This window comes from Petaurus breviceps, unplaced genomic scaffold (genome assembly GCF_028583685.1).
Source record: "Petaurus breviceps papuanus isolate PSGF00001 unplaced genomic scaffold, PetGlider_PUasm1.0 490, whole genome shotgun sequence".
NCBI classification, from domain to species: domain Eukaryota; kingdom Metazoa; phylum Chordata; class Mammalia; order Diprotodontia; family Petauridae; genus Petaurus; species Petaurus breviceps.
The window spans coordinates 22,421,465-22,447,050 of record NW_027186352.1 but is presented as its reverse complement, the minus strand read 5'-3'; the positions used below and the strand labels follow the sequence as shown (position 1 = coordinate 22,447,050).

At 52.2% G+C, this 25,586-nt stretch overlaps 1 protein-coding gene across 1 annotated transcript in view; it reads left to right on the top strand.

Moving 5' to 3' along the window:
* The window catches only part of CCDC6 (coiled-coil domain containing 6), a 96,380-nt gene that overhangs the window by 35,219 nt on the left and 35,575 nt on the right, over positions 1 to 25,586 (top strand). Inside the window, exons 2-3 of the mRNA XM_069101832.1 lie at positions 7,632 to 7,781; positions 16,811 to 16,939. Of these exons, the coding sequence (XP_068957933.1) occupies positions 7,632 to 7,781; positions 16,811 to 16,939 (279 nt within the window). The remainder of the gene's footprint in view (positions 1 to 7,631; positions 7,782 to 16,810; positions 16,940 to 25,586) is intronic.

Here is a 25,586-nt window from a genome sequence, read left to right as displayed (position 1 = left end):
CCCCCCTCTGACGCCCCCCCACTGATGCCTCCCCCCACTTACGCCCCACCCTCTGACGCCTCCCTGTTCAGGAGGTCTGGAATCTACCAGGCAGACATTCTGTTGGGTAAAAGAGGAATTTCATTTGGAAATAAAACTGCCTCTGACCCAGTGAAGGGGCTGCCGGCCAGTTCACAGATTCACACCACTTGTCTGAGAGGCAGGGCGGTGCTCTGGGAGAACCAGGGATTTGGGAGGCAGGATGGTGGTCTCATTTGTAGCCAGAATTCTTTCCCATATGGCCCAGAGGAAAGCTTCTGCCCTCAGGTGTCTGGGAAGATGGAGAGAGATGTAGTCTGGGAAGTGAGAGGGTGTTCAAAAAAAAGTTCTCCCAACGGCTAGCCCTGACTCACCAGTGGGTCTTTCATTTTCTCCTGCCTTCTTCCTCCTGTCTGGCATGGCCCGTCCCTGGTCCTTGGATCCATCCAGTATTTCTTAATCAGCATTGTGTGCCTGGCATGGTGCTGGGGGCTGTGCTTGCAAAGATAACCAACTCCCTGTGTTGTCTTAGAATAGAGCATCTGAATTCGGACCTTCCCTCTGACCCTTACTCTTCTGTGACTGTGGGCAAGCCACCTAGCCTCAGCTTCCTAATCTGTAAACTAAGGGGGTTGGGCCTAGGCAGCCTCTGACATTCCTTCCAGCTTCCAGTACTAAGTCTGTGGTGGGTGTGACTGAGGATGGAGTAACTCAGCTGGGCAGGTAGTTGGTGGCATAGGGCTGGAGGCCAGCTTCTCGTGGAGCTTCCCTTGCCCTCCTAACGTCCAGAGTGTGAAGATCCCCTCTCCATAGAGCTCCGCAGACTCCAAGCATCTCCTAGAGTCACAGGCAGCCAAGTGCTGTCGTAGAGAGAAATGCAGATCAGTGCTGTCCCAGGTAGATGGTAGCTGGTCGCTGCTGCCCCAGCCCCAAGCTCTCAGTGTCTCTGGCACATCATCCCATGCAGAGACTTTCTGGGGGTAGCTGGCCAGCAGTGATGGTGGAATCTAGCCTCGCTGGGGCCCTGATCTGAAAGCTTCATGGAAACACAGTTTAAGAGAAAGAACTAGTTCAAAAAATAAAATGACCATCTTGAACTTTGCTACAGTGCCTAGCTTTTCTTTTAATGCAGCTTGGTTCCTGGATCTTGGACTGTGGGGTGTGTGTGTGTGTGTGTGTGTGTATGTGTGTGTGTGTGTGTGTGTGTGTGTGTGTGCGTGTGTGTGCGCATGCGCGTACATGTCCGTTTGTATCTGTGCATGTGTGTGTAAATGCAGGGTCAGCAGAAGATGGCACTTGATGTGAATGTTCTTCCTTGGAAGCATGCGTTTTGTCACGGCCCCTTTAGTTCATGAGGAGGCCGAAGGCTGAGGTTGAGTCTCCGCTGTCTCGTCTCTGGGCTGGCAGCTCCTTTGTCTCTTGGATTTTGTTGTGGCTGCTCTCTGGTGTAGGAGCTCTGATCCCCTGGTGCCTCTTACAGCCTGTGGAGCGTTGGCCACGTCCGCTCATCTCTTTGGGCCTCAGTTTCCTCCTCTGGCCTCTAAGGCCCCTGATCTAGCTGAGCTGCGGCTGGGAGCCTGAGCCTGGCAGACTCGAGGCCCCCTGCCCTGGCCTCTGCTCCTCTCAGCAGCAGTGAGCGCCAGCATCGGCCAGATCTTGCAGGTTCACAGAGCTCTCTCCTTATGCTTTCTCACAATGTCCCTGTGAAGGAGGTGCTGGTGTTGCATTTTACAGAGGAGCCTCAAAGCTAGGGCGCATGGAAGGCAGGATTTGAATCCGGGCCTTCCTGAGTCCAGGCCCCACCACAGCTCTGCACCCAGAGGCAGTGAGGTCAGCTTTGAGGCTGGGAGATCCCGGGAGAATGCTGATCCCACTGGCTTGTTTTTGTCATTAAAAAAACTGGAGACACAAAAAGAGGTGGCTTTGCTTTCACTCCCCAACATTTCCCTTTTCTCTATCACATTAATAAGCATTAGTGCGAGCTCAGTCCAGCCACTTGCCCTTCCCTCCTGTTAAGTGGCCTTGCATGGTGATGAGGGAGGGCTTGGCCCTCGTGGCTCCTGAGGTCCCCAGTCCAAATTTAGACCTGTGATTCTGACAGAACAGTACTCAGGAGTTTGGGAAATGTCGCCCTGTTTACCCATTCTCTGGCTCCCCACTCTGTGTTGGGAGAAATGATGCTAATTATCATGTTATTGAGAAATCACCCTCATTGTAGGCTGTGTTCAGGCTTCTTACCACCTAGAGACAGCATGGGATTGTAGCCAGAGCGCTGGATGGGGAGTCGGGGCCTGGGTTCGAACCCTCTTCCCGTTCCTTGGGGGGCCTGGGACTACGCGTTACAGAAGGAGGATTTTGGACTAGCTGGTCTAAGCTGTGTGGCCGTGCTCGGCGTACAAGTGGGGACGATAACAGCAGCCCTCCAGAAGTGCTTCCCTCCCCTCTCCTACAAGGCCTGGTGATGCACAGGTTCTTCCAGCACGGGCCTGTGATCCCGTGGATGGGTGGCCAGTGAGGGTACAGCTGTGCTATCTTCTGTCCCAGCCGCCCTCCCCTGGGGGCAGGTCAGGGAGAGGACTGAGAAGCCCTGTTTTAAAAGGTGATTTTTGCTTTGTTGCCCCTGTGATGAAATGAGTGGCCGGCCGGCTGGTGAGGGAGGAGGTGGGGCAATGGGACCAGATGGAAGGACTGGGTTCAAATGCTGCTCGTCTGACTGTCAGGTCTCCTCACTTCCCTGGACCCATTTCCTCACATATCAAATGAGGCAGATAATCCTCAACTCTACATCTATGGCCAGTGAATTTTCTCTCTCTGTCTCTCTCTGACTCTGTCTCTCTGTCTCTGTTTTTCTCTCTGTCTCTCTCTGTCTCTGTTTCTCTGTCTCTGTCTCTGTCTCTGTTTCTCTCTCTGTCTCTCTCCGACTCTGTCTGTCTCTCTGTCTCTGTCTGTTTTTCTCTCTATCTCTCTCTCTGTCTCTGAGCAGGAGGGCTCATGGGAGGAGGCATCGTCTTCCTGTGCCATGGGCAGCCTTAGAGCCAGTTTCAGGCTCTCAGAGCTGGAAGAGATCTTGGTGGTGTTCTGGTGCCGATGGAGAAACCAAGTCCAGGAGAGCTTCAAGCATGGATGGGCACATAGGCAGGAGCCCAAAGAGAAGGCCTGTGAGTGCCCTCCAGAGGTGACCCGCACTCCCTGCCACCTCACTCAGGTGGTGGCAAGGACGGCCGAGCTTCAGAGGCCCAATACTGGCCGCCCTCTGCTTCCTGAGACTGTGGGAGAGTGGCCCCTGCTCTCATTAACTGCTCCCACCATCTGGGTGCCCAGAGCTAGGGGCTTCTGTTTGTGAGTGCTGGCCTTGTGGCCCCTGTGCTAGGGAGCCAGTGGGCTCTCCTGTTCCCAGCATCTACTAGAAGGGGCCTGAGCAGGACGAGGGCCACGATGGACGCGGGTTAGAAGGGCAGTTAGCAGGAGTGTAGAACAAGGTCGGTCCTTTCATTAAAGCAGCGACTGCCTTGAGCTGTAGGATGGTCAGTAGTAGATGGTGGTGAATTCAGACTCCTTTAATGACTGACATTTATAGAGCGCTTTGGAGGGTCACTATGGGCACATCGCAGGAAAGTTCTTGTTGAGGGCGTGTCTGGGAGCAGCTGGACCTGGGTCAGGAAGACTCGAGCTCAGCCATCCTCTCTGGGGGACCATGGGCCAGGCACTAAACCTCTCCCTGTCTGCCTCAGTTTCCCCACTGGTAAATGAGGTCAGTAATAACAGCTGCCTCCCAGAGTGGTGGGCAGATCAGTGATGCTTGTGAAGCTCCCTGCAAAACTCCAGCACTCTGTGAATGCCCGCTCACGCTGCCCTCCCAGCCGCTGGGCTGCCCTCCTCGGGGAAGGGCAGGAGCTTCAGAAGAACGTCAAAGACAGGCTTTGGGAGGTGTCCCTGTGATGCTGAGGGGACAGGAGGCCTTGTGCCTAGAGCACGGACACAGGCTCAGGAGGGCCTGTGTGACTGGGCCAGTCGCTCGGACAGCCTCTGGATGCGGGACCTGCAGAAGGTCTCCGGCCTGCATCGCAGGGGACTCTCCCTTCATCAGGACATTTCTGGGTCAGTGAAATCATAGACTCGTCTGGCAGCTCAGGAGACACCCTGCTGACTGGACGTGGGGAACGTGCATCGAGAGTGCTCCCTCTCTATCTCTGACTCTGTCTGTCTCTGTCTCTGTCTCTGTTTTTCTCTCTGTCTTTCTCTGTCTCTGTCTGTCTCTGTTTTTCTCTCTCTGTCTCTCTCTGACTCTGTCTCTCTGTCTCTGTTTTTCTCTCTGTCTCTCTCTGTCTCTGTTTCTCTCTCTCTGTCTCTCTCTGTCTCTGTCTTTCTGTCTCTGTTTTTCTCTCTGTCTCTCTGTCTCTGTCTCTGTTTCTCTCTCTCTGACTCTGTCTCTCTCTCTCTCTGTCTCTGTTTCTCTGTCTCTGTCTCTGTTTCTCTCTCTGTCTCTCTCCGACTCTGTCTGTCTCTCTGTCTCTGTTTCTCTCTCTCTGTCTCTGTCTCTCTGTCTCTGTCTCTGTCTGTCTTTTTCTCTCTGTCTCTGTGTCTCTCTCTCTTTCTCTGTCTCATACTCCTATGACCCTCATGACCACACCGTGACCTAAGTGATGCTTTATCCCCGTTTCACTTGGGAGACACAGAAGGGAAGGCCCTGGCCATGGTCAGCTGGCCAGCTATGGAGCTGGGCTCAGTCCTTGGGCCGGTTTTTACATTCATTACACATTTCATGTCAGTTAATATAAAGCCCCGCTTCCCTTCTCACAGGCACATCTGGAGAGACACCAGCAGGTACTGCCTTCAGGGGGCTTCTAGTGTGAGGGAAGAGACAACATGTCACAACTGGACACACAAGATGTCGACCAGAGTGGCGGAGCCTGTGTGAGGGAGGGCCCTGGCATGGAGGAGGGCAGGGAGAGTGGCCGGTTGGTAGAGCTGAGGTAGGAGCCTGGGGCGTGGCCAGTGAAGATGGCCAGAGTCTGCAGGTGGGCTGTCAGGGTGAGGACAGGGGAGTCTGAAGGCCTCTTGGAGGTTCTCTGTGTGATCCTGGAGGCCCTGGGTGCAGGGTCTGAGCTGGCTTCAGGACGGGCTGTGGCAGCCGGGTGGAGGATGGAGGGCAGCGACAGAGCCGGAGGCAAGGAGGCCATTGGCTGTGGTGTTTGTGCCCAGGCTTCTTTCCTGTGATGTGGCCGCATGGCCCTCCTTCTGCACCAGTCCTAGGCCTGCCTCAGTCACTTTGGGGTGGAGTGGAGGCTGAAGGCCTGGATCTGAACCCAGGGCCTCGGACTGGAGCAGGTCTTCACCAGAAGGCTAGGAACTGAGCCTCTCAGGGTTCAGAGATGCTCATTCAGTGGAGGAGGACCTGGCTCTCGTTTGGGGACTGGTGAAGGAACCTGAGGCTGAGAGGTGCAGAAGCATTGTTAATGGGCAGCGTGCTCAGACCTCTATACAGGGGGAGGCCACACCACGTGTAGCCCCCTGGGGTGAGGGTGCCGCTGTGTTGAGGGGCTTGTCTGGGAAGGGGGGATGCACCTCATTCTGCTCCATTGGGCCAGGGAGCAGGACCAGCAGCAGCTGGGGGGACGTGCCACGGGGCAGGTGTGGGCTCCCCTAGGTGGAGCTCAGGGAGTTGGCGTTTGTGGGTAGTTTTCAGACAGAGGCTATGAGCCCGGGGATCTGGGGATGGGGCTAAAGGGGAGAGGCCTCCTGAGGCCCCTGCGTCCTGCCTTTTGTCTGGTCATCTTGGAGCCTGCATGGAAAGTTGGCAATTGGTGGGGGGATGACTTGGCCATGGACATTTGGTATGACAGGGACAAATGCCCAGACTCTGGGAAGGGCGATGCCTGTGCTGAGGGACATGGTGGCTCAGCTCCCCTGGGCTTCGGGAGGTGAACCCAGTGAAGGAGCCCTCCTTAGTCTAGACCCTGGGGCTGGGGAGCTGCCCCTTCCCAGAATTATAGTTCCCATCTTTTTTATCCTCTCCTAAGCTAACTTTTCATTTCCCTCTGTGATTATCTCCAGTTTATCCTGTGTAAAAAGATAAAAAACATTCCTGTCTTCAGGGAGTTTTTAGGAGAGTGGGACCTATAGCAGAGGGGATGTAAAGGTGACTAGATAAGTTTATACGTGAGATTTGAGGTGGAGGGGGAGCACTTGGCCCTGGAGGGCTCAGGGAAGGTCCTATGAGCTGGGCTTGGAAGGAGGCTGCGGAGGGCAGGCGTGGGGGGCAGCCTGGACAGAGGTAGAGTGACGGGTGGGGAAGAGTGAGGACCCCGGCCGGGCTGGAGTGTGGCTGGAGATCTGAATCATGGCTCCCCTTGGGCAGCCGCATGGCCACGGGCTGCAGCTGACACTGAGGCCTGGGTGAAGGAAGAGCAGCCTGGGAGTGGTGGGGGGCGAGGCAGCAGTAACAGGGTTCCCAGGTCAGGTTGAGGTTCCTAAGGCCCTCTGAGCCCCAAGCTCTAGGTCCTGATTCTCTGTGACTGACCTTTTGAACTCAGAGTCAGCACGGTGTCCGCCATGCTCTCCATGTGGCAGGGGTCTTATTCCTCAGTAATCATGGGAGGGGATGGGAGTGCTGGGGGTGCGAGACTTCCCTAGGACTCCTGTGGCCCACACTGTGGGCTTGGCATCAGCACTGCCAATGGTGGGTACAGGAGGGCTGCTCCCCTGGGGTTCAGGCATCGCCGTGCCCCATCACGGGCTGGACTTCTGGAGCCCCTCTGGTTTGCCTGTGATTGTGGCTCTTGGAGGGTCGGGGGGGGGGCGCTGCAGGAGTGAGGAAGCCCTGGTCTTGCTCATTAAACACAATAAGCTGCTGGGGCAGGCCGCTGCCCTTTCCCTGTTTAGGACTCGCCTTTGATGGCCCGGCCTCTGAGGGGGCAGCCTTGGAGCCCAGCTCTCTTCATGGCTACCTGATTCACGGTGCTTATGTCCCATGTGAAGAGCCGGGCTCAGGGGCTGCCCGGGGTCATGCAGAGATTTGAACCCAGGTCCCTTTAGTCTGTCTGTGGACCATTCTCTTTGTTTTTGTTGTTGTTAGTTTTTATCATGAAGTTTAAAAACATCAACAAACATGAGTATTTTCAGATAAACAGAAGATAATCATAAGCAAACCTGTGACTTTCTGTTACGCACAGCTTTTAAAAACACAATAGATTTGTATTTAACATGCGTTCACTTTAGTAAGGAGGTGCTACCTGCATTGGTAGGAGTCTTGTCACCTGGGAATTTCTTGTTTCCAATAAAATGGTCACTCAGGCCATGTCTTTGTATGAAGTTTAACGAGGTGGCAAGAGTCCTGAACATTTTCCATAGGAGTTTGCTTATAATGTTGGGCCCATCATGAGATGAGGAAGGGCCCTGGGTCCAAACCTGGCGTTTCCTTAATTCTGATTATGCACTAGTAAGATTATTTAGAGAGGGACACCCCATAAAAAGTCAGCACCGGGAGGGACAGGGGCGCTGGCCGCCTTCTGCCCAGTGTCCCGAGGTGCAGACGGACACTTGCATGAACTTGAGCTCCCGCTTTCCTCCTGCATGTCCCTCTTCTTGATCGGGCCTGTGTTTTTGTTTTCCAGCAAGCCCGGGCCGAGCAGGAGGAGGAGTTCATCAGCAACACTTTGTTCAAGAAGATCCAGGCCTTGCAGAAGGAGAAGGAGACACTGGCCGTGAATTACGAGAAGGAGGAAGAGTTCCTGACCAATGAGCTCTCCAGAAAGCTGATGCAGGTGAGCTGCCCTTGGGCCCATGTGTGTCAGGGGCCGCGCTACGGCCGTGGGGGTCAGCCTGGGCTTTTTACACACACATTCCATGTTAGAGTTGTGCAGATATGCAGGACGGGCCAATAAACGGCTCACATCCTTCGTCCCAGCCACCGCACTGCCCTTGCCCAAAGGATGCTGCTGTCTGGGGGAGGGGCTCTCACAGAGTATTACAGCAGCACCCTTTGTGGGAGCAGAAAACCAAGGACAGATGGTTGTCCAGAGACCCGGGGAGGGGCCGAAGGGACAGCGGTGGGTGAAAGAATGAAATACTAGTGTCCTCATCAAAGATGAGGATTGAGGGCATTCCAGTCCTTTTTTTAAATGATGCCATTTAATCTGGCCTCAGACACGCAGCACTTACTAGCTGTGTGACCTTGGGCAAGTCACTTAACCCCAATTGCCCTACTCTCTCCCCCCAAAAAAAAGCAAAAATAAAAATAAAATTAAATTAAATGACGCCAGTTTTAGAGAGGGCAATCAGGGGGTAGATGAGGTCTGGAGAAAGTCAGAGAATTATCAGAGGAAGCATCCTTAGGAGCTCAAGCAGACAGTCAGGAAAAGCCTGTTCCAGGGACTCACATATCAGGGAGTGCTGGCCCTGAAGCATCAGGCTCTTGTGAGCTGTATTGTATTCAGCACCTGCTATGTATGCTGGGGTCTTAGAGACAAAAACCAAACCACCCCTCCCGGGGTGAATCATCTTGGTCCTGGACACCGGACCGGGAGGCAGCCCTCAGGCCAGGGAGGTGGTCTGGGGGTGTGTGCCCACGTAGCTGACCTTGTCACAAGAAGCTGCTGGCTTGCTTGGCTTGGCATAGTCAGCTGATGCAGGGCTCACTGTATTTTGGGGTAGGGATAAGGGGAGATGATTCGAAACACAGGCAGAACCTTGAGTGTCCCAAGAGCAGGAGGGAGGGAGCATTTCTTGTATTTCCATGCCCTGAGCCTTCCTTGGTTTGATGAAATTTAAAAAAAAAGCCAACAACAAACCATTACCATTCTGGTGATAGGGGCTGTGCTTCTCCCTGGGAATCCTTAGGATGAAGGGTTGTAGCAATATGCAAATATTAATGATGATTTCCATCACAAATGGAGGCATTGCAGATCCTTTTGGCACTGAGTAAGCTGAATGTCAGAGCTAAAATGGGGGCAAAGAGAAGGAAATGTTGTTTTTCCTTAAAAAGGAAAATCATGGCCCTGTCAGTTAAATGCCACAGAATGGATTATATCATGCAAGTGACTGATGAATGCCACGTCTCATCATGTGACAGAGAAACAGAGGGGCTTTAAGGTCACTTTTTAACCCTCCTTGACTCTTAGAAGAGGCCTTTCCCCAGCCCCCCTTACCTGGCATTAGCTTACGGGGATATGCGCTGTTTCCTGAGCTGGTGTGTAATCTCCTTGAAGCAGGGATGCTTTGTGTGAGTCTTTGCATCTCCAGAACCAAGCACAGGCCCTCTGGCCTGGGACAGGCTCTCCAATGCTTTGGATTGCTTGGTGGCACTGTATGTAGCACACCCTCAGTAAACAGAAGAAGAGCTGAGGACCTGGGAAAGAGAGACAGACAGGCCTGCCAGGCCTTCTTGTCCAGCCTCAGCAGGTGGAGTGACTGAGCCATAGAGCCAGGACTCAAACCCAGACCTGAACCTGTCAGCCCCTGTCCCATACCCGCTGTGCTTCCTGCATGATTTCCTGAGACTTTAAGGACCTCAGTTTTTGCTTGTTCATACTGACCAGTTAGACATAGGTTAGAGATGTTGAAGTAGAGATTCGCCTGCATGGCCCTGACTTGGGGCATTTCACAGCATGGGCTCAGAGACTTGATGAGCGTGTCTGCAGCCGGTGGCCTCGTTGCAGCGTCGTGCCTGTGGGGCCAGTGGCCCATGTGACACTGCTTTGCGCAGTGCTGTCCATTGGGTGAGGCCGGCGGAAATCCAGCTTCCTGTCCTGAAATCCCTTTACGCTCTTAAGAATTATCAGAAACTCTGCATTTTTAAAGAGTTTTATGTGGATTGTGTCTATAGATATTTATTATGTGAGAAATTAAAATAACTTTGTATTATTATGACAGTACCCTCTGAAAGGGTCTTTGGGATGCTCAGGGCCCCCAGATCACACTTGGAAAACTGCTGGGGGGGCTTCCAGCTAACAGGCTGCTAAAACCCTTTCTAGCAACGGTCACTGCGCTTAGCTTGAATTGTCCAAGCTAGAAAAGATGAAAGGCGTTCCAGGAAGCGGGAGTGTGTCTTACAGGTGCGGGAGAGGTGACGGATTGGGGAAGGACCACTGTGTGAAGAAGGGATCGCTGGGAGAGCCTGTTAGTGGCTGGTGGTGGAGGACATGTCCCATCATCCCAGGCTTTCCTCCTGCTGTGCTCGGATGAGGAGGAGGGAGGCTTAGGGCTTGTTGACTTGCCCTGTGGGGACCTTGGGCACAGACTGACCGTACCTCCTCTCCCTCCCCCCAGGCTGTCAGGCACTAAGCCCCCACTCCTCTTGGATTCCTCTGTCTCTTCCCTGCCCACGCCAAGTGGTGCCCACATTCTGCAGAGGCTGGCTCCGCAGGACCGGCCAGCTCTCTTCTCTCCAGGCTTCCCCCCATCGGCCGGCTTTGCTAGCTTCTCCTCCTCCTTTACGCCTCTGCCTTATGAATGTACCTTGTCTCCTCTCACCTAGATTCCAAGCCCAACCAGCATTTATACAGTGCCGACTGTGTACCGGGCACCCATTTGTCCCAAGCCAGTGGAGGAAGCTGCTGTTATTGCCCCATTTCACGGATGAGGAACCTGAAGGCAGAGGCTAAGTGACTTGCCCAGGGTCACATAGTTAGTGTCAGAGGCCAGACTTGAATTCAGGTCTTCCTGCCTCCATGTCTGGGGCTCAGTCTGCTGTACAGCCTAGCTGCCTGGTTGTTGAGTTGTAAACTCTCTGAAGGCAGCAGTTGTGGGTGAGTTGTTTTTTCTGGTCTCTGTGTGCCCAGTGATAGTGCATGTAGTAGGAGCTTGGTGAAAGCTTGTAGAATTGAATATCTGCTTGAGTTCAGATTGTTGTGGAAAGATGAGTGGGGGAGAGAAGGAAGTTGTGGGCAGCCCCGCTTGTCCCCCAACTGCTGCCACCACTGAGCGATGGATCGTCAGCCTGCCCCCACCCCGGACAGCCCACACGGGGAGCCGGGCCTTCCATCCCGCTGCCCGATCCTGCCAGCAGCAATGTGGCCCATGTGGCGCTGGCTGGGTTGTGTTTGGTCTTCTCCTGGCTGCGCCATCTTACAGTTAGAAGACGCTTAAAGTGTGGTCTGGGTCACTTCCTGCAGTATTCCTAGTAGAGACAGAGAGGTTCAGTCAGAATTGATTGAGTGCCTACTGTGCGCCGGTGTTGGGGACACAAGAAGCAGCTGAGGGACAGGCCCTGCCCTCAAGGGGCTTGTCGTCTGATGACCTTCAGGGGCCTGAGTCGGGCACCTCGGATCAGTGCTGCAGCTGGAGGCGGGAAGACCCAGGTCTCAGTCCCACCTCAGGCACTTGCTGCCTGGTGCCTCTGTCCTTGGACCTCGCTGGGCCTCCTGTCCTCATTGGTAGCCTCTGCAGGCCCATCTGCCTCCACTTCTCTAATCCTCTGAGCACGCATTTTTTAAGCACCCATGGTATATCGGGCAGGTGTCATGCATGCAAAGAAGGAAATGAAGCAACCTGCCCTCCTCTCGCGGGTGGTGGTCACTTGTATACCAAGAGAGAAGATGCACAGAGCAGCCTTTTGGGGAGGGGCAGCAGGGTGGCCCTGAATCTGGGGGTGCTGTCAGGCAGAGCTGGGTAAAGAGTACTCTCCAGGGACAGAGGACGCAGCTTAGGTGGAGCCCAGAGACTTCAGGTGCAGCGTCTTGTCTGGTAAACAGCAGGGAGCTTACAGCAAAGGGCAGGAATACATATAGTCACTCTGGAAAGGTGGGTCATGGCGAGTTGGGCAGAGCTTCGAATGCCAGGCACAGGAGCTGGTGTTTGAGGCTAGAAATTGCAGGGGGCCTTTGGGGCCTGTTGAACAGGGTGGGTCAGGGTCAGACCTGTGCTGTAGGAAATCCCTTTGGCCCTGGGATGGAGGCTCTGTGTGAAAGGAGGAGACACTTGTGGTGGCAGAGTTTGCTCAGGATCACCCAGAATTACAAAGTGACCACACCAGAACTTGGACCCTCCTTCCCATCATCCTCCGCTGCCCCATTCTCTCTTCTCGGGCATTTATTGAGCACCTGCTGTGTGCTTGGCACCGTGCTCTGAGACACAGTGAAAGCAGTCCCTTCAGCCCCAGGTCCCATCTCAGAGCCCGGGGCCTGCCTCGACAGTCTTCAGCCTCCTGAGCAGCATCTGATACCGGTTTTGCATCACCAGCCCAGCACAGGAAGGCAGACAGCCGTGGCCTGCCTGTGAGGAGCACTGGCCACTTTCAGCTGCAGAAGGGAGGTCTCGAGAGGTGCCTTGTGCAGTGGCCCAGGCAGGATCTCAGCAGGAGGGATGCCAGAGGTTGGCTGGCCCAGCCTGCTGAAACGGGGCTGCTGCACCTCCTGCCAATGGTCCCGGGCGCACAGGTTTGCAGCTTTGTCTTCATGGGAAGCCTAAACCTGCTCGGCTACCGAACCCCCCGTTTTAGCTCTTGCCTTTGGTGTGATCGTCCTTCCGAGACCTGAGGTGGCCGTTGTGTCCCTGGAGTTTCCTCTTCCGCCTTTCCTTGCTCTGATTCTCCTCCCCCCCAGCGACCGTCCCCATTGCGGTCACTATCTTCTTGCCCTTTTTGGAGGGCCCCCATTCACCCATCCAGTGGGGCCAGGCATTATGCCGAGCACTGGAAGCCAGTGCTAGCCTCTGCACAGCCCTCTGGCTGTCTTTGGAACGGGAGGAGGAGAGCCTGTCATGGATCTCACTGCATTTGAGTTTGGCTCAGGTGACCGTCAGGAATGGGAGGGCAGAGGCTGCCGCTGCTCAGATTCGGATAAAAGCCTTTTTTGGCACAAAGGAAGAGACCTTGGGATTTAGCCTTCTCTAGGGTGGCTGCACCTTTCGCCCGACTGGCTTCTCTCTTCCATGTTGCCATTAACACGGGGAGATAAAATTGTTCTCACATCTCAGTTCTGCCGGGCAGATGCTGGCAAAGGGGCTTCCTTGTTTCCATGCTGCTCAGACCTGCTTTCTGGGGCCTTTGTTCTTTTCCTGAGAGTGTCCGGGGTCCTTCCCTGCTGCATTCATGAGCTGTCTGGAAGGAGCTGCAGATGTTTCTGATTCATTGGAGGTGCCTGGCCAGCCATGCTAGAGTGCAGCCCTGATTTCAGGAGCCGGGGGAGAGCCTCCCTGCTCAGCCTTATTGGTAGGAATCTGCATTGGCAGACAGCTCTCCCATTTTCAGAAGTTATCGGCCTTTTGCTGCTGTTGGCTCTGTTGGGCTGAGTTGCATTGCAAACTCACATTTTTGTAAATGCAAAACAGATCCCCAGCCATTCTCACATCCCCTCGAAATTGTTCCCTTATCGTTTTATAATGCCTTGGGCTGGCTTCTGTTAACATCCCTCACAATTTAGGCCGTGAGTTTAAGAAGCATTATGTGCGGGTGGTCGCTGGCTCTACTATTATGACTGTTAGGTAGGTATGATTCTGCATTCACATAGATTTACCATGAGTGTGTTTGCTTTGACTTAGATGAATCACCTCGAGAGTTCATTGCATTCAAATCTGCCTCTTTTTACAGGTGAGAAGCCTGAATCCACGGGTGTGCTGCGGCTGGCGCTCCTCTAGACGCTGCCATTCCCGTCTCTAAAGTGTAGTCAGAGAGCTCAGGAGTCATTCTTGGAACTGGATTCTAGACATGACCTCAAGAACATTTAATGCTGAGTTATCCCCATCTGCAAAACATGGGCCTTGGGCCCGGTCATCCCTGAGCCCCCACATTCCCTAAATTGGCACTTCAGTCAAACTTACACAGCAGCACAGTGAGGTAGCACCGTTAGGAATCTCCAGTCCGGAAAGGAGCACGTGCTCCTAAGGAAGCTCCCCCCGCTGCTCCCCAAGCCGCCTGTGTCTGTATGAGATGCTGATGTCCTCAGAGGGAGCTCCTGGAGAGCTTTGCTCTCTGTCTGCCCCGTGGTTAGCACTGGCCATAGAAAGGCAGCCCCTGCCCCGAAGAGCCAGGCCTCTGGGAGCTGCAGCACATTTGCCTCAACAAAGTCAGTAGGCTCGATAAGCTGGGCTCCCTGGAGAAGCCAGAAGGGGCCCGGCTTCCTGGCTCCTGGTCTAGTCTGACCCCTCAGCTGACCAATGAAGAAGACAGGCCTTGCCGGGCTGCCAGACACTTGCCCAGACTAATGGCAGCTTGGCGGCAGAGCTCGCTGCCCTGGTCCCATCCTGCCTGCAGGAGGAGTGCCCGGCTCTGGTCTTAGTCCTGTGAATCAGGTTCTTTTCTTTTTCTTGCTTTTTGAAGGGCAGTTGGGGTTAAGTGACTTGCCCAAGGTCACACGGCTAGTTTTTGTGTTAAGTGTCTGAGGCCGGTTTGAACTCAGGTCCTCCTGACTCCAGGGCCAGTGCTCTATTCAGAATCAGATTCTTAATAAGCCTGCATCGGATCAAGTTTATCTCTTCAGAGCACACGTTCTTAGCATCGGGGCCGTGTTTGTGTGTGTTCCCCACAACTCCAGAGGCAGAGGTTTTGTTTGAGGGGCAGGCTCTGTGTCAAAGGCAGAAGTAGACGCCGTGGCCCAGGACGGGCTTAGAGTCCTTTGCTGGCCACTTGCTGCCTGGTTTGTACTTATGTCCTTCATGCTGTACCTTACGTCTGCTTGCAGTCTCCCGCATCAGCTCGTGCGCTTTTGCAGTGAGTGATTTTGTTCCTCTTTGTCCTTGTGTACCCGTCCCCCAGCGGGCTTGGCACACTTGGGTACTTCAGGACGGTCACCAGCAGGATGTAGGCTGGAGTAGGCTGCAGGAGCATCCCGTCTCAGTTAACCCTGCGCTTTGGCCCAGGCCTGTCGCCCGGCATGGGGCTGGCTCGTGGCAGCAGTGACGTGTGGCTCGTCATCCCTCTGTGCTGGACGTTCTCTGGCCCCGGCGAGGTGCTGAAGTGTGGGAGCCCAGGTTATCTGCCATTTGTGCCCAGAAGAGCCGTCCTGACGAGAAGAGGCCTGGGCTCCGGGGAGGTGCTTCCCAGCGTGATTGGAGACTGCAGAAAGTTCTCCTTGAGTCTGCTCCCTGTGACCCAGCTTCTGCCTCCTTTGGATGAAGTGGTGGAGAACCCTTGGATTCTCTCTGAGTTTAGTCTGCGGTTCATCTTATGTTTTATTTTTGTCCTATTGCTTTTCACATTTACCAGCTGTTACTTTCACAAGTGAGGTTTTTTTTTAAATTTCCAAGACAGCACTTTACATTTTGTTTCCTGTTTTCTCATTAAAAAACAAAACCCCGCGGTTACCCGGCTCCCAAGCTGTGATGTCTCCTGGGTCGCAGCAGCGCAGGCTGTGCAGCAGTGCTCCATGCCTGTTCTGTCTGTGGGCAAAGACAAGTTCTGCCCTTGACTCTCCAGTGCTCAGGCGAAGGCTCATTTTCCAGATGTTTGAGGGTCTCAGAGATCATCTCACATGATAGTTTTTCTCCATGTTCCTCGGGGTAGTTTTTGAGGGGAACGTTTCATCTTGGAGTTCACATCTCATGTCAACTCTACATATTTACCGTATCTGGGTTGTCTGGGTTAGATGCTGGCCGTGGTACCAGGCATCTGCTTAAAGACAAATGCCCTGGAAGCAAATGAAAACTGGCTTCACTGGGATCTCTCCCCAGTGCAGATCCACAGCCACGACCGGGGTGTGAGCTCAAGGCTTCTGGACTGACCCTCACAGCACCTTCCCTGCCTCTCAGAGATAGTTATTACTTCAAGGAAATGCTCATAAAAACAAAGAAAGAAAAAGCCGCCCCCTGAAAAATCTCTCATTTGTGATTTGATGATTTTAATGTGAGGAATCCTGCTGTTTTCCCCATATAGGAGGTGCATGATTGGGGTTAAGTGAACCTCGGTTTATTTTTAGGAAATGATTTAGTGAGAGTCAGGGTGGCTTGCTAGGCTAGGGCTTCTTCACCCCTTAGGCTATGGAGCCAATGGACCCTATCTCAAAGTGATATTTTAATATACAGAAAATCACATATATGGGATTATGAAGGAATCCAATTATATTAGGGTACAATTATCAAGCCATTTTGCAAACACGTTTATGGATTTGAGGTTGAGAGCCCTTCGAGAGGCATTGTGATGGGGGGGATAGAGCACGGGACTCGCAGGGAGGGGAGGCCTCACCTCTGACCCACAGTGGCATCTGGACTCTGGGCAGAGAAGGTGTAGACCTGCACGGGCAGGTGACCTGCTCTGGCCCATCAGGCCACCTTCCTTTTCTTTGTCATCACCTACCACCCCTTGTCTTTCCTTTGCCCTTGGGCTGAGCTCTGGTCTAGGGGCTTCCGTGGCTCAAGACCCCAGATACAGCATCACATGAAGATGGATGTTAAGGCAAGAGCAGGATGCATGTTATGTATACGTTATACGGACAGCTCACGTGTACAGTGTGCTGGGCACAGTATGGGATTCTGGACCTCCTCCCAGCCTCTGGGGCCACTCCTCTCTCTTTTGGAGTGGTGCAGAGGAAGGAGGGGAGGTGTGAAGTCAGACCCCCAGTGCTGCTCTGAGCCTCAGTGTCCTCCTGTGTCGTGAGGGACGTTGCACACCCTGCTGCCCGCCCAGACGGGCTGGGTGAGCCTTCCCCCCTGCAGAGATGCGGTTTCTATTATCATGGTAAAAACTGACCAGAATGGATCATGCAGCTGCCTCTTAGTAGGGAACCTAAGTGTGACACTGGTCTGTGCTGAGGGCTGCTGTGCTGGCCTTAGGGCTTGGATCCAGAGTTCAGGTTGGGGGCTGCAGCAGCCGTGGCGGGTGGGGGCTGACATCTCACACCTGCTTCTGTGCTCTCTCCTCCAGCTGCAGCACGAGAAGGCGGAGCTGGAACAGCACCTGGAGCAGGAGCAGGAGTTCCAGGTCAATAAACTGATGAAGAAAATCAAGAAGCTGGAGAACGACACCATCTCAAAGCAGCTCACGCTGGAGCAGGTAGGCGCTCCCCCCCCCCCGCCCCATGGCGGGCCTCGCGGCTCCTCTGCCCCAGTGCTTCCTGGGCCCTCAGACACAGCCTGTGCTCTCCACCCCCTGCTTGTGAGCAGATGTGCAGGAAGCAGGCTGGCGTCTGTCGCGCTTACTTAGGCTGGGCAGGACCCAAAACGTTAGGTGGGTGCTGAGTTTTTGTTAGGGCAGAAGGTTTTACGTCTCCCACAAAACATTCAGTCTTAGAATGAGAGCTTGTGGGGGCCAGAGCCCAGATGGTGGCATAGAAGTAGAAAAGCTCTGTGCACTCCCCCCATAACCACCTCAAATACCTATAAAAAATGACTCTAGACAAACTTTGGAGCTATGGGACCCACAAAGTGACAGAGAGAAACAAATCTTCCGCTGAAGACAGCCCAGCGGGAGGACAGGAAGGGGCCAGTGGAGCATGCTGGGAGCCCAGCCAGGGTTTTAGCCTCAGGGCAGCCACGGCCAGCCGCAGCTGGAGGGACTTTGGGAGAGTGCATCACCAGCAGTTGTGGTGGTTTCCAGAATTATCAACCCATAAATGCCAAAAACAAAGTGAGAGATCAGTGAGGACTTTGGGCGCAGGGGATCCAGGCCTCTGCCCTTGGAGAGAGAAGTGGCTGAGGTACCCTGGCCGTGCAGCCCCTGCCACGTGGCAGCCAAGCACCTGGCCTGCAGAGTGTTGGGGGACCGAGCACCAGTCTGAGGGGTAATTGCTCTTGCTTTAACCTGCTTGGATCTGGATTGCGGTCTAGGGTGGAGGTCCTGGGGTGAGTGACCAGGTGCCAGAGCGTGTAGAGGCTTCTGAGAGAGCACCCAACTAGTACCTCCAGCAGCTAAGAAAACCTCAGCAATTGGTTCAAAGCTCCCCTTTCTGGAAGCAGAGTCCTACTGTGGCAAAAAGTTCAAAAGTCAAGTAACTGAGTGGCAACATAAACAAGCAAAGGAAGCAAAGCAAGCACAGGAATCCAACTTTGGATTCCTATTTTGGGGAAGAAAAGGATAAAAGCATGGAACAGGAGGAACAAAGTCAGAACTCCTGCACCAAAAGCTTTCAAGAAAAATATAAGCTGGTTACAGGCCATAGGAGCAACTTAAGAAGGATTTTGAAAACCAAATAAGAGAAATGGAGAAAAAATTGGGAAGAGAAATGAGAATGATGCAAGAAAATCATGAAAAGAAAGTCAACAACCTGACTGAAGAAAATAACACCTTAAAAATAGACTAACTCAAATGGCAAAAGAGCCTCAAAAAGGCAACGAGGAGAAGAATGCCCTTCTTCTAAAAAGCTGAATTTGCCAGAGGGAAAAAGAATCTCAAAAGTTCACTGAAGAGAATCATTGCTTCAGAATTAAATTGGAGCAAATGGAAGCTTGAGACTTTAAGAGAAATCAAGAGCCTATTAAACATATCCAAACAAATGAAAAAAAAGAAGGCAATGTGAAATATCTCACTGGGAAAACCACTGACTTGGAAAATAGATCCAGGAGAAATAATTTAAAAATTATTGGACTACCTGAAAGCCATGAACAAAAAAAGGAACCTAGAAATCATCCTTCGAGAAATTCTTTTTTTTTTTTTTTAAAGCAATCGGGGTTAAGTAACTTGCTCAAGGTTACACAGCCAGTTATTTCTGGGTGTGGTGCTGAGTATCTGAGCCCAGATTTGATCCCCAGGTCATCCCGACACTGGAGCCGGTGCTCTTACTCGCTGAGCCACCTGGCTGCCCCTAAGCAATTGGGGTTAAGTAACTTGCTCAAGGTTACACAGCCAGGTGTTTCTCGGTGGGTGCTAAAGTGTCTGAGCCCGGGATTCGATCTCCAGGTCATCCTGACACTGGAGCTGGTGCTCTTACTCTCTGTGCTACCTGGCTGGCCCCTCCAAGAAATTCTTAAGGAAAATTGCCCCAATGTTTTAGAACCAGAGGGCAAAATAGAGGTTGAAAGAATCCACCAATCACCTCCTGAAAAAGATCCCAAAAAGAAAACCCCTAGGAATATTATAGGCAGGTTCTGGAATTCCCAGATCAAGGAGAAAATACTACGAGCATTCAAGAAGAAAGAATTTGAATATTGTGGAAACACAATCAGGATAACCCAGGATCTGGCAGCTTCTACACTGAGGGATCAAAGGGCCTGGAATGTGACATTCCAGAGGGCAAAGGAGCTGGGATTAAAACCAAGAGTCACCTCCCCAGCAAAACTGAGTATCATGTTTCAGGGGAAAATATGGTCATTCCGTGGAATAGAGGACTTTCAAATATTTTGATGAAAAAACCAGAGTTGAATAGAAAATTTGACATTCAGATACAAGAAGCAAGAGAAGCATGAGAAGGTAAACAGGGAAAAGAAATCATAAGGAACTTATCAAAGTTGAACTATTAACATTCCTACATGGAAAAAACAATAATTGTAGCTTATGAAACTTTTCTCAGTATGAGAATAGTTGAAGGGAATAGAAATGTATCTATGTGTATACATACATATATATGTCTATATAGGAGGGTATATGAGCATATGAATACATATGTGAATGTGTGTATATATGTGTACAGGTTACATAGACAGAGGGCACAGGACCAATTTAACAGGAAGGGATGATACTTAAAAGGTGAAATTAAGAGGTGATAGAGGAATATAATGAGAGGAGATGGGGAGAGACAAAATGGGGTAAACTATCTCATAAAGAAGAGGCAAGGGAAAATGGTTACAATGGAGGGGAAGAATAGGAAGGCAAAAGGGAATGGGTCACCCTTACTCTCATTGAATTTGGCTTAGGGAGGGAATGACATACACTAAGTAGGGTATCTCACCCTACAGGAGAGTGGGGGGAAAGGGATGAGAGGGGGGATGATGGAAGGGACGGCAGGCTTGGGGGGAGGGAAGTTGGAAGCACCCACTTTTGAAAAGGGACAGGATCAAAGTAGAGAATAGAACAAGTGGGAGGTGGGATAGGAGGGAGGGAAACATAGTCAGTCTCATAATATATCTACTGTGGAAATGTTTTGCATTAGCTACACATGTACAACCTATATTGAATTGCTTGTCTTCCCAGTAAGAATGGGTGAGGAGGGAGGAAGGGAAAGAATCTGGAATTCAGTTTTAAAATAAAATTAAAAAAATATATAATAATAATTATTATTATTACTATTTTTACACGCAGTTGGGAAATAAAATATACGGCACTGGGGCATAGAGATCCATCTTGCCCTACTGGAAAGTCAGAGGAGGGATGGGAGAAGATACAGGAAGGAGCAGATTGGGGGAGGGGTTGTATAGTGGGAATGTGTAACTCAAAATCTTGTTGAAATAAATGACATAAACAAGATAAAAAAAAAAAGAAGAAGAATGAGCACCTGCCCTCGGCTGAGTGAGTGAGGCCCCTCTGGGCCGGCCTGTCATGCTGCCTTGTGTGAAGTTTAAAGATTTGGTGCCCATAGTGGGCATCCAATTTTTATTGCAGTTTTACTTTCTTGTGAGCATCCTCTTCAGTCACTACTGGTAATCACTAAAACAACAGGAAGGGGCAGCTCAGTGCAGGGGCAGGGAGCTGGCCCCGGGAGAGCCGGGTTCAGTTTACGCCTCTGACGTGTGACCCCGGGCAGCCATGTAGCTTTTCCCTGCCCCAGCGTCCTTGTCAGTAAGGATGAGGACCATAAGAACCCCTTCTTCCCAGGCTGTTCTGAGGACAAACTGAGGTCCTGTTTGTGAAGCCATTTGCAGTCTGTAACGCGCTGGGCAAATGCCAGGTGAGTGTCCACTATCCGCCCGGCTCCGCCTCCTCATGTTGCAGACCCAGAAGCCGGGGCCTAGGGGCCCTGTGGCCTTGCTCTGTCTCCCTCCTGGGGGGTGTGGCCACTCCACTTGGGGGACTCCAACAGCCACAAGGTGGGGATAGCGCCCCAGCTTTCCAGATTGGAGGTGGAGCGGCAAGTGTCACAGAATAGAAGGTGACGCTGGAGATTTACTGCAGTTCTATTTCCAGTATTCAGACTGTGGACCTGCTTTAGTGTCTCCTGCGCCTGGCACGCAGCCTCTAGTGTGCCCAAGGACGTGGAGGTTCTGTGTGCCATAGCTGAGATTCGAACCCAGGCCTGTGGAGCCCTTTCTGCCATGCCCCACTGCCTCATTCTGACCGTGTTGCATTATAACTGGGTGTCTGCAGTGACCAGGGTCGGGCTTCCTTCCTCTGAACAGATATGTCTCTTCTGAATTGAGGCCTTCTTCCTTTGGATCCTGATTAAAAATATGCTTGGCTCCTGACTTGGACCATTCAGTTTCTTCTTACAGTAACCATGGACCATTGGATTCTGCTCCGAGATGAAGATTTACTCTTTAGGTGTTTTTGGGGGCAGTTGTTGCTGTTCTCAATCCGCTGGCCTGCATAGGGTCCTGGGGTGCTCGCTCGAGACACGCACGGCTTCCCACAATTCCTCCTTTTCTAGTATTAATGCAGTGACTTGAGAATCCCGGGAGTCAGTGTTAAAGTGAGCGGTGCTGAACAAGGAAACTGGACCCGGATCCAGGAATGCTGTGTGGCTGGAGGGAGCCCCCTCCCCTTCTCTGCAGAGAGGTGCTTGGACTGTGGATCGGCCTTTTGGAGGAAAGCTGCCTGGAGGTCCTTTTGGCCTGGCAGTAGCAGCACCTGATTCTGGATGGGATGCGGGACGGACGTACCTGCCTGTGGCCGGCTTCTGTGAGCTGCCCTCACATGGGATAAAGACTGAAGGGGGATTTTAGATGGGACTTGGCAGGGTTTCTGGCTGAAAGGGGCCCCAGGGATTACCTCCTTGAGGGACCTTGTTTTTATTCCCTTTCCCAGGTGAGGCCAGGGGAGGAGAAGGGGCTTCCCCCCCACCCCTCAACTCACACAGCAGAGAGTCAGTGACAGAACCAGAATTTGAACCCAAGGCTCTTGACTGCAAACTCAGAGAGGCCTTTCTGCTGCTTGTAATGTAATGCCAAGCAAAGGCAACTTCCCAAGGTTCAAAATACCAGCATAGGTGCTTTCCATTTTATTCAGTGAAAAATTAAGAACAGAGAAGATCAGAATATGACATCATTCAAAATACAGCATTTACTAAGTGTGATTCAATAATCTCCAAGTACTACCTGATTTAGTCAAGTACTACCCCACCCCAGGACCTTAAATTCATTTAATCAATCACAAAGTCCCTGTTCTAAATACTACTCCACCCCTAGTCTTAGTCCATCACAAAGCCCCTGTTCTCAAATGGAGATTAGTTTCCAATCATAAGTAAAGTACATTAATTTGTTCAATCATAGAACACAAAAAGGTCAAAAGTTCCCCACCCCTGGATCACAATTGAATCTACCCCAGAGTTACAACAAGCTTAAGCACAGCACTTAATACCCAAATGGATGTCTTTTCTTCATCTTGACAGGAGGCAAGTTCTCAGCAATCTTTGTTCCTGGGGAGACAAAGCTTAGCAAGGCCACAAGATACATTTCCAGTGTCTTCATTAATTCATTCTCTGTCTGCAGAACAGTCCTAGGACCCCTGAAAACATTAGCAAAACCCTCTTCCAGGATTTCTGTAAACATACAACAAGAAAATCCTTCTTCAGGGCTTCTGAACCAACAGCAAGGTTCCCAGACCTCTGCAACAACAGCATTTTCCTTCACTAGTGGACAGAATTCACTCTCTGTCTGCAGAACAGTCTCAGGAGCTCTGAACCAACAGCAAGCTTCCAAAACTTCTGCAGCAACAGGACTGTCTTTCACCAGTGGACAAATCTGACAAAACAACATCAAAACAGACAGACAAAGTACCAGCCTAACAGCCATGTCTCCTCAGTCCTTGGCAGCTCTGGGTGGCAGGTCTCAAAAGTCCTGGGCAATTCAAAGTGACCCTCAGAAATCCTCTCAGTCTCTCTCTGCCTCCAAAAGTGCTGCTTCCAAAAAGTTCTTCTGCCTCTCTTTTGTCTCTCCAAATCTACCAGCTCCTCCCAGTTCAGCCCTCTCTTTCCATGTCAACAAGTCCATCCCACAAGTGGGATTAATAGGCTCTGGGTTTTAACACAATCAAACCAAAAACCAAGCCAATACAGGGGAATCTTTAAATGCCATTACTATTACACTGCTCTACAGGCCCACCTCTCCATTTCATCAGCACAATATTTATTCCTCAAGTTCTTTCATAAAGATCTAAAAAGTAACTTCAGGAGATCAAATTTATTTTCCTTTTAAATTAAAAAACATTTTTGTATGTATACTGATTTCATTAGTGTGGGGAAGTCCCTATGTGCAAAGTTCTTCCGGTACAGATTAGTGTTTCATAGGTAACTTAAAGAGTCTTAGTGTCAGTCAGTTAACATTTAGTAAGCAGCTCATGTATTCTGGCCCCTGCGCTAAGCTCTGGGGATGCTAGGGAAGGCCCACAATGGTCTCTTTTGATGGGGCACATGGCCTGCCAGCCAGTGTCTGCAGCCAAGCTCCAGGCAGGGTCAGCCGGAGATAATCAGCAAAGGCGCTTTGCGCCCTTTGGAGTTCAGTGACTTGTCCAGTGTCATAGAGCCAGCAGGTGTCAAAGGGGCTTTTAGACTCCCAGGGCAGCCTTCTGCTACGCTGTGGTGAGTTTTCAGATCTGTACAGCAGTGGAAACTGATGGTTGAGTACCACGGTTCTTCTGTAATGAAGGGTGATGGATTGTTCCGGCTGCCTTGCTGTGCTGTGTCCAGCATGTGCACACGGAGTGTGTGATACACACGTGGGCCATGGCAGTGCACATTGGTATACACGCTTCAGCCTGGAGGGTGGGGTTTCCAGAAGGCTCTTTTCTCCCAGGTGACTCATTTGTCATTGGCACCTTCTGGAGCTTCTCAGGGCAGCCTGGAGTCGTGAGTGGTGGCCCTGGAGGGTCAGCCTCGCTGTGGGAGTGCTCCAGTGGAGGGCTCCCTGGACAGTGGGGAGGAGGAGAAGGCTGGAGGGACTGCCCTGGGTGCTCTCTGGTGGCCTGGAGGGAGGCACAGCCTGCGTGATCACCTCTGTTCTCTATGGAGTCTAGCTCGCCGTGGTTCACATGTTGTCCCCCCGGCCTGGGAGCTCCTGAGAGCGGGGGCTGCTTCTTGCCTTTTTCCTATCCCCTGCCCTTAGCAGAGTGCTGGGTACATAGCAGGTGCTCAATAAGTGATGCTGGACTGGCTGAAGAGACCCAGGTTTAATTCCGTCCAGGGAGGTGTCGTTCCTGGGCAGCTCTCCCAGGTTATCACGTATTTCCCTGTTTATACTCAGATGCACGCCTGTTGTCTCCATCTACTAGAGCAGACTGGCTGTGGCCTCTTAGTTTCTTGGGGGTCCTGAGAAGTTCAGTGACTTACCCAGGGTCTCACCTAGCCAGTGTTTCACAGGCAGGACTCGAACTCCCATCTTCCTGCCTCTGAGGCTGGCTCTCTGTTGACTCTGCTGTGCGACTTGTCATGGGGGATGGGACTGCGTTTTTTGGATGCTCTTTTATGTGAGGGGTCTGATGGCATGGCCTGGGGCAGTTGGGCTGCAGAGGGGTCTGTCGTGGGCATGACGTCCTTGCATCCTTGGCATCGTCACCTGGGACATCAGATGGGCGCCTGTGTGTCTGGGTCCATTGTCGATGGGGCTGTCCTCATTGTGCTGTCCTGGAGGCTGGCAGTGAGTGCACTCTGTGTGTGCGCGTGTGTGTGTGCATGTATGTGATAGCAGCTTCTGCACCAGGCCCATCTGGCTTCACAGACCTGCAGCATAAGAAGAGGTTGCTTTTTCAGTCCCTGCAGACAGGGTCAGATCTCTGCCTGAGCAGGAGGAAGAAGGCCCTGGCTCAGCTGCATCCCCAGATGCCAGCCGGGGCAGGTGGTCTCCTGCTGGCCTCTGTAGGCTGTGGGTGTCTGTGATGCGTTACCAGGTGCTACCCACCCATTGTCTCCTCTGACCTGCCTGTTGCTTGAGCCTTTGAGGTAGACTTCTGCAGAAGGCCTTCCCCCAGGTACCTCCACTGCTAGTGATTTCCTCCCTCTTATCCAGGATAGATCTGGTGTTTGAGTGGTTGGCAAGACTCCCCCTTGGGGCTGGTGGGCACTGTGCTCAGCACAGTGCAGAGTAAGCCCTTTGTAGCTGCTGCTCGACTGCCTGTGTAAGCAGTGGAATATGGCTGTGAGCGGTACTTCTTCAGGATAGAAAAACTCCTTCCATCAAGGCAGCCCCAGCCCTGGAGTCGCATGAGCTGGGGTGCTGGAGAGAGCCCAGATTAGGAGGCAGAGCACAGGCTTTGAGTCTGGGCTCCGACCCTGCTCCCTGTGTGGCCTTGGAAGCTCTGTGGGCCATGCTTTGTCCCTTCCCCAAATAAGACAGTTGGACCAGAGATCACAAGATGCCCCCTCTCCAAAGCCCACGGCTTGCCAGGGGCTGCCCAGCCTGTCAGTGACAGTGGCAGGACTGGAGTTGGCAATCCCTAAAGACAGGGCCCCTGCTTCCCAGCTAGCACAAGATGCATGTTTCCAGACCCTCATCTCAGAAATGAGATGATTTAGGGACAGAGCAGTTATATAATGTGCCTGATGTTGCCTGGCTGAGAATTAGAACCACCAACATAAAGGAATAAAGAGTGAGAGTGTGTGTGTGTGTGTGTGTGTGTGTGT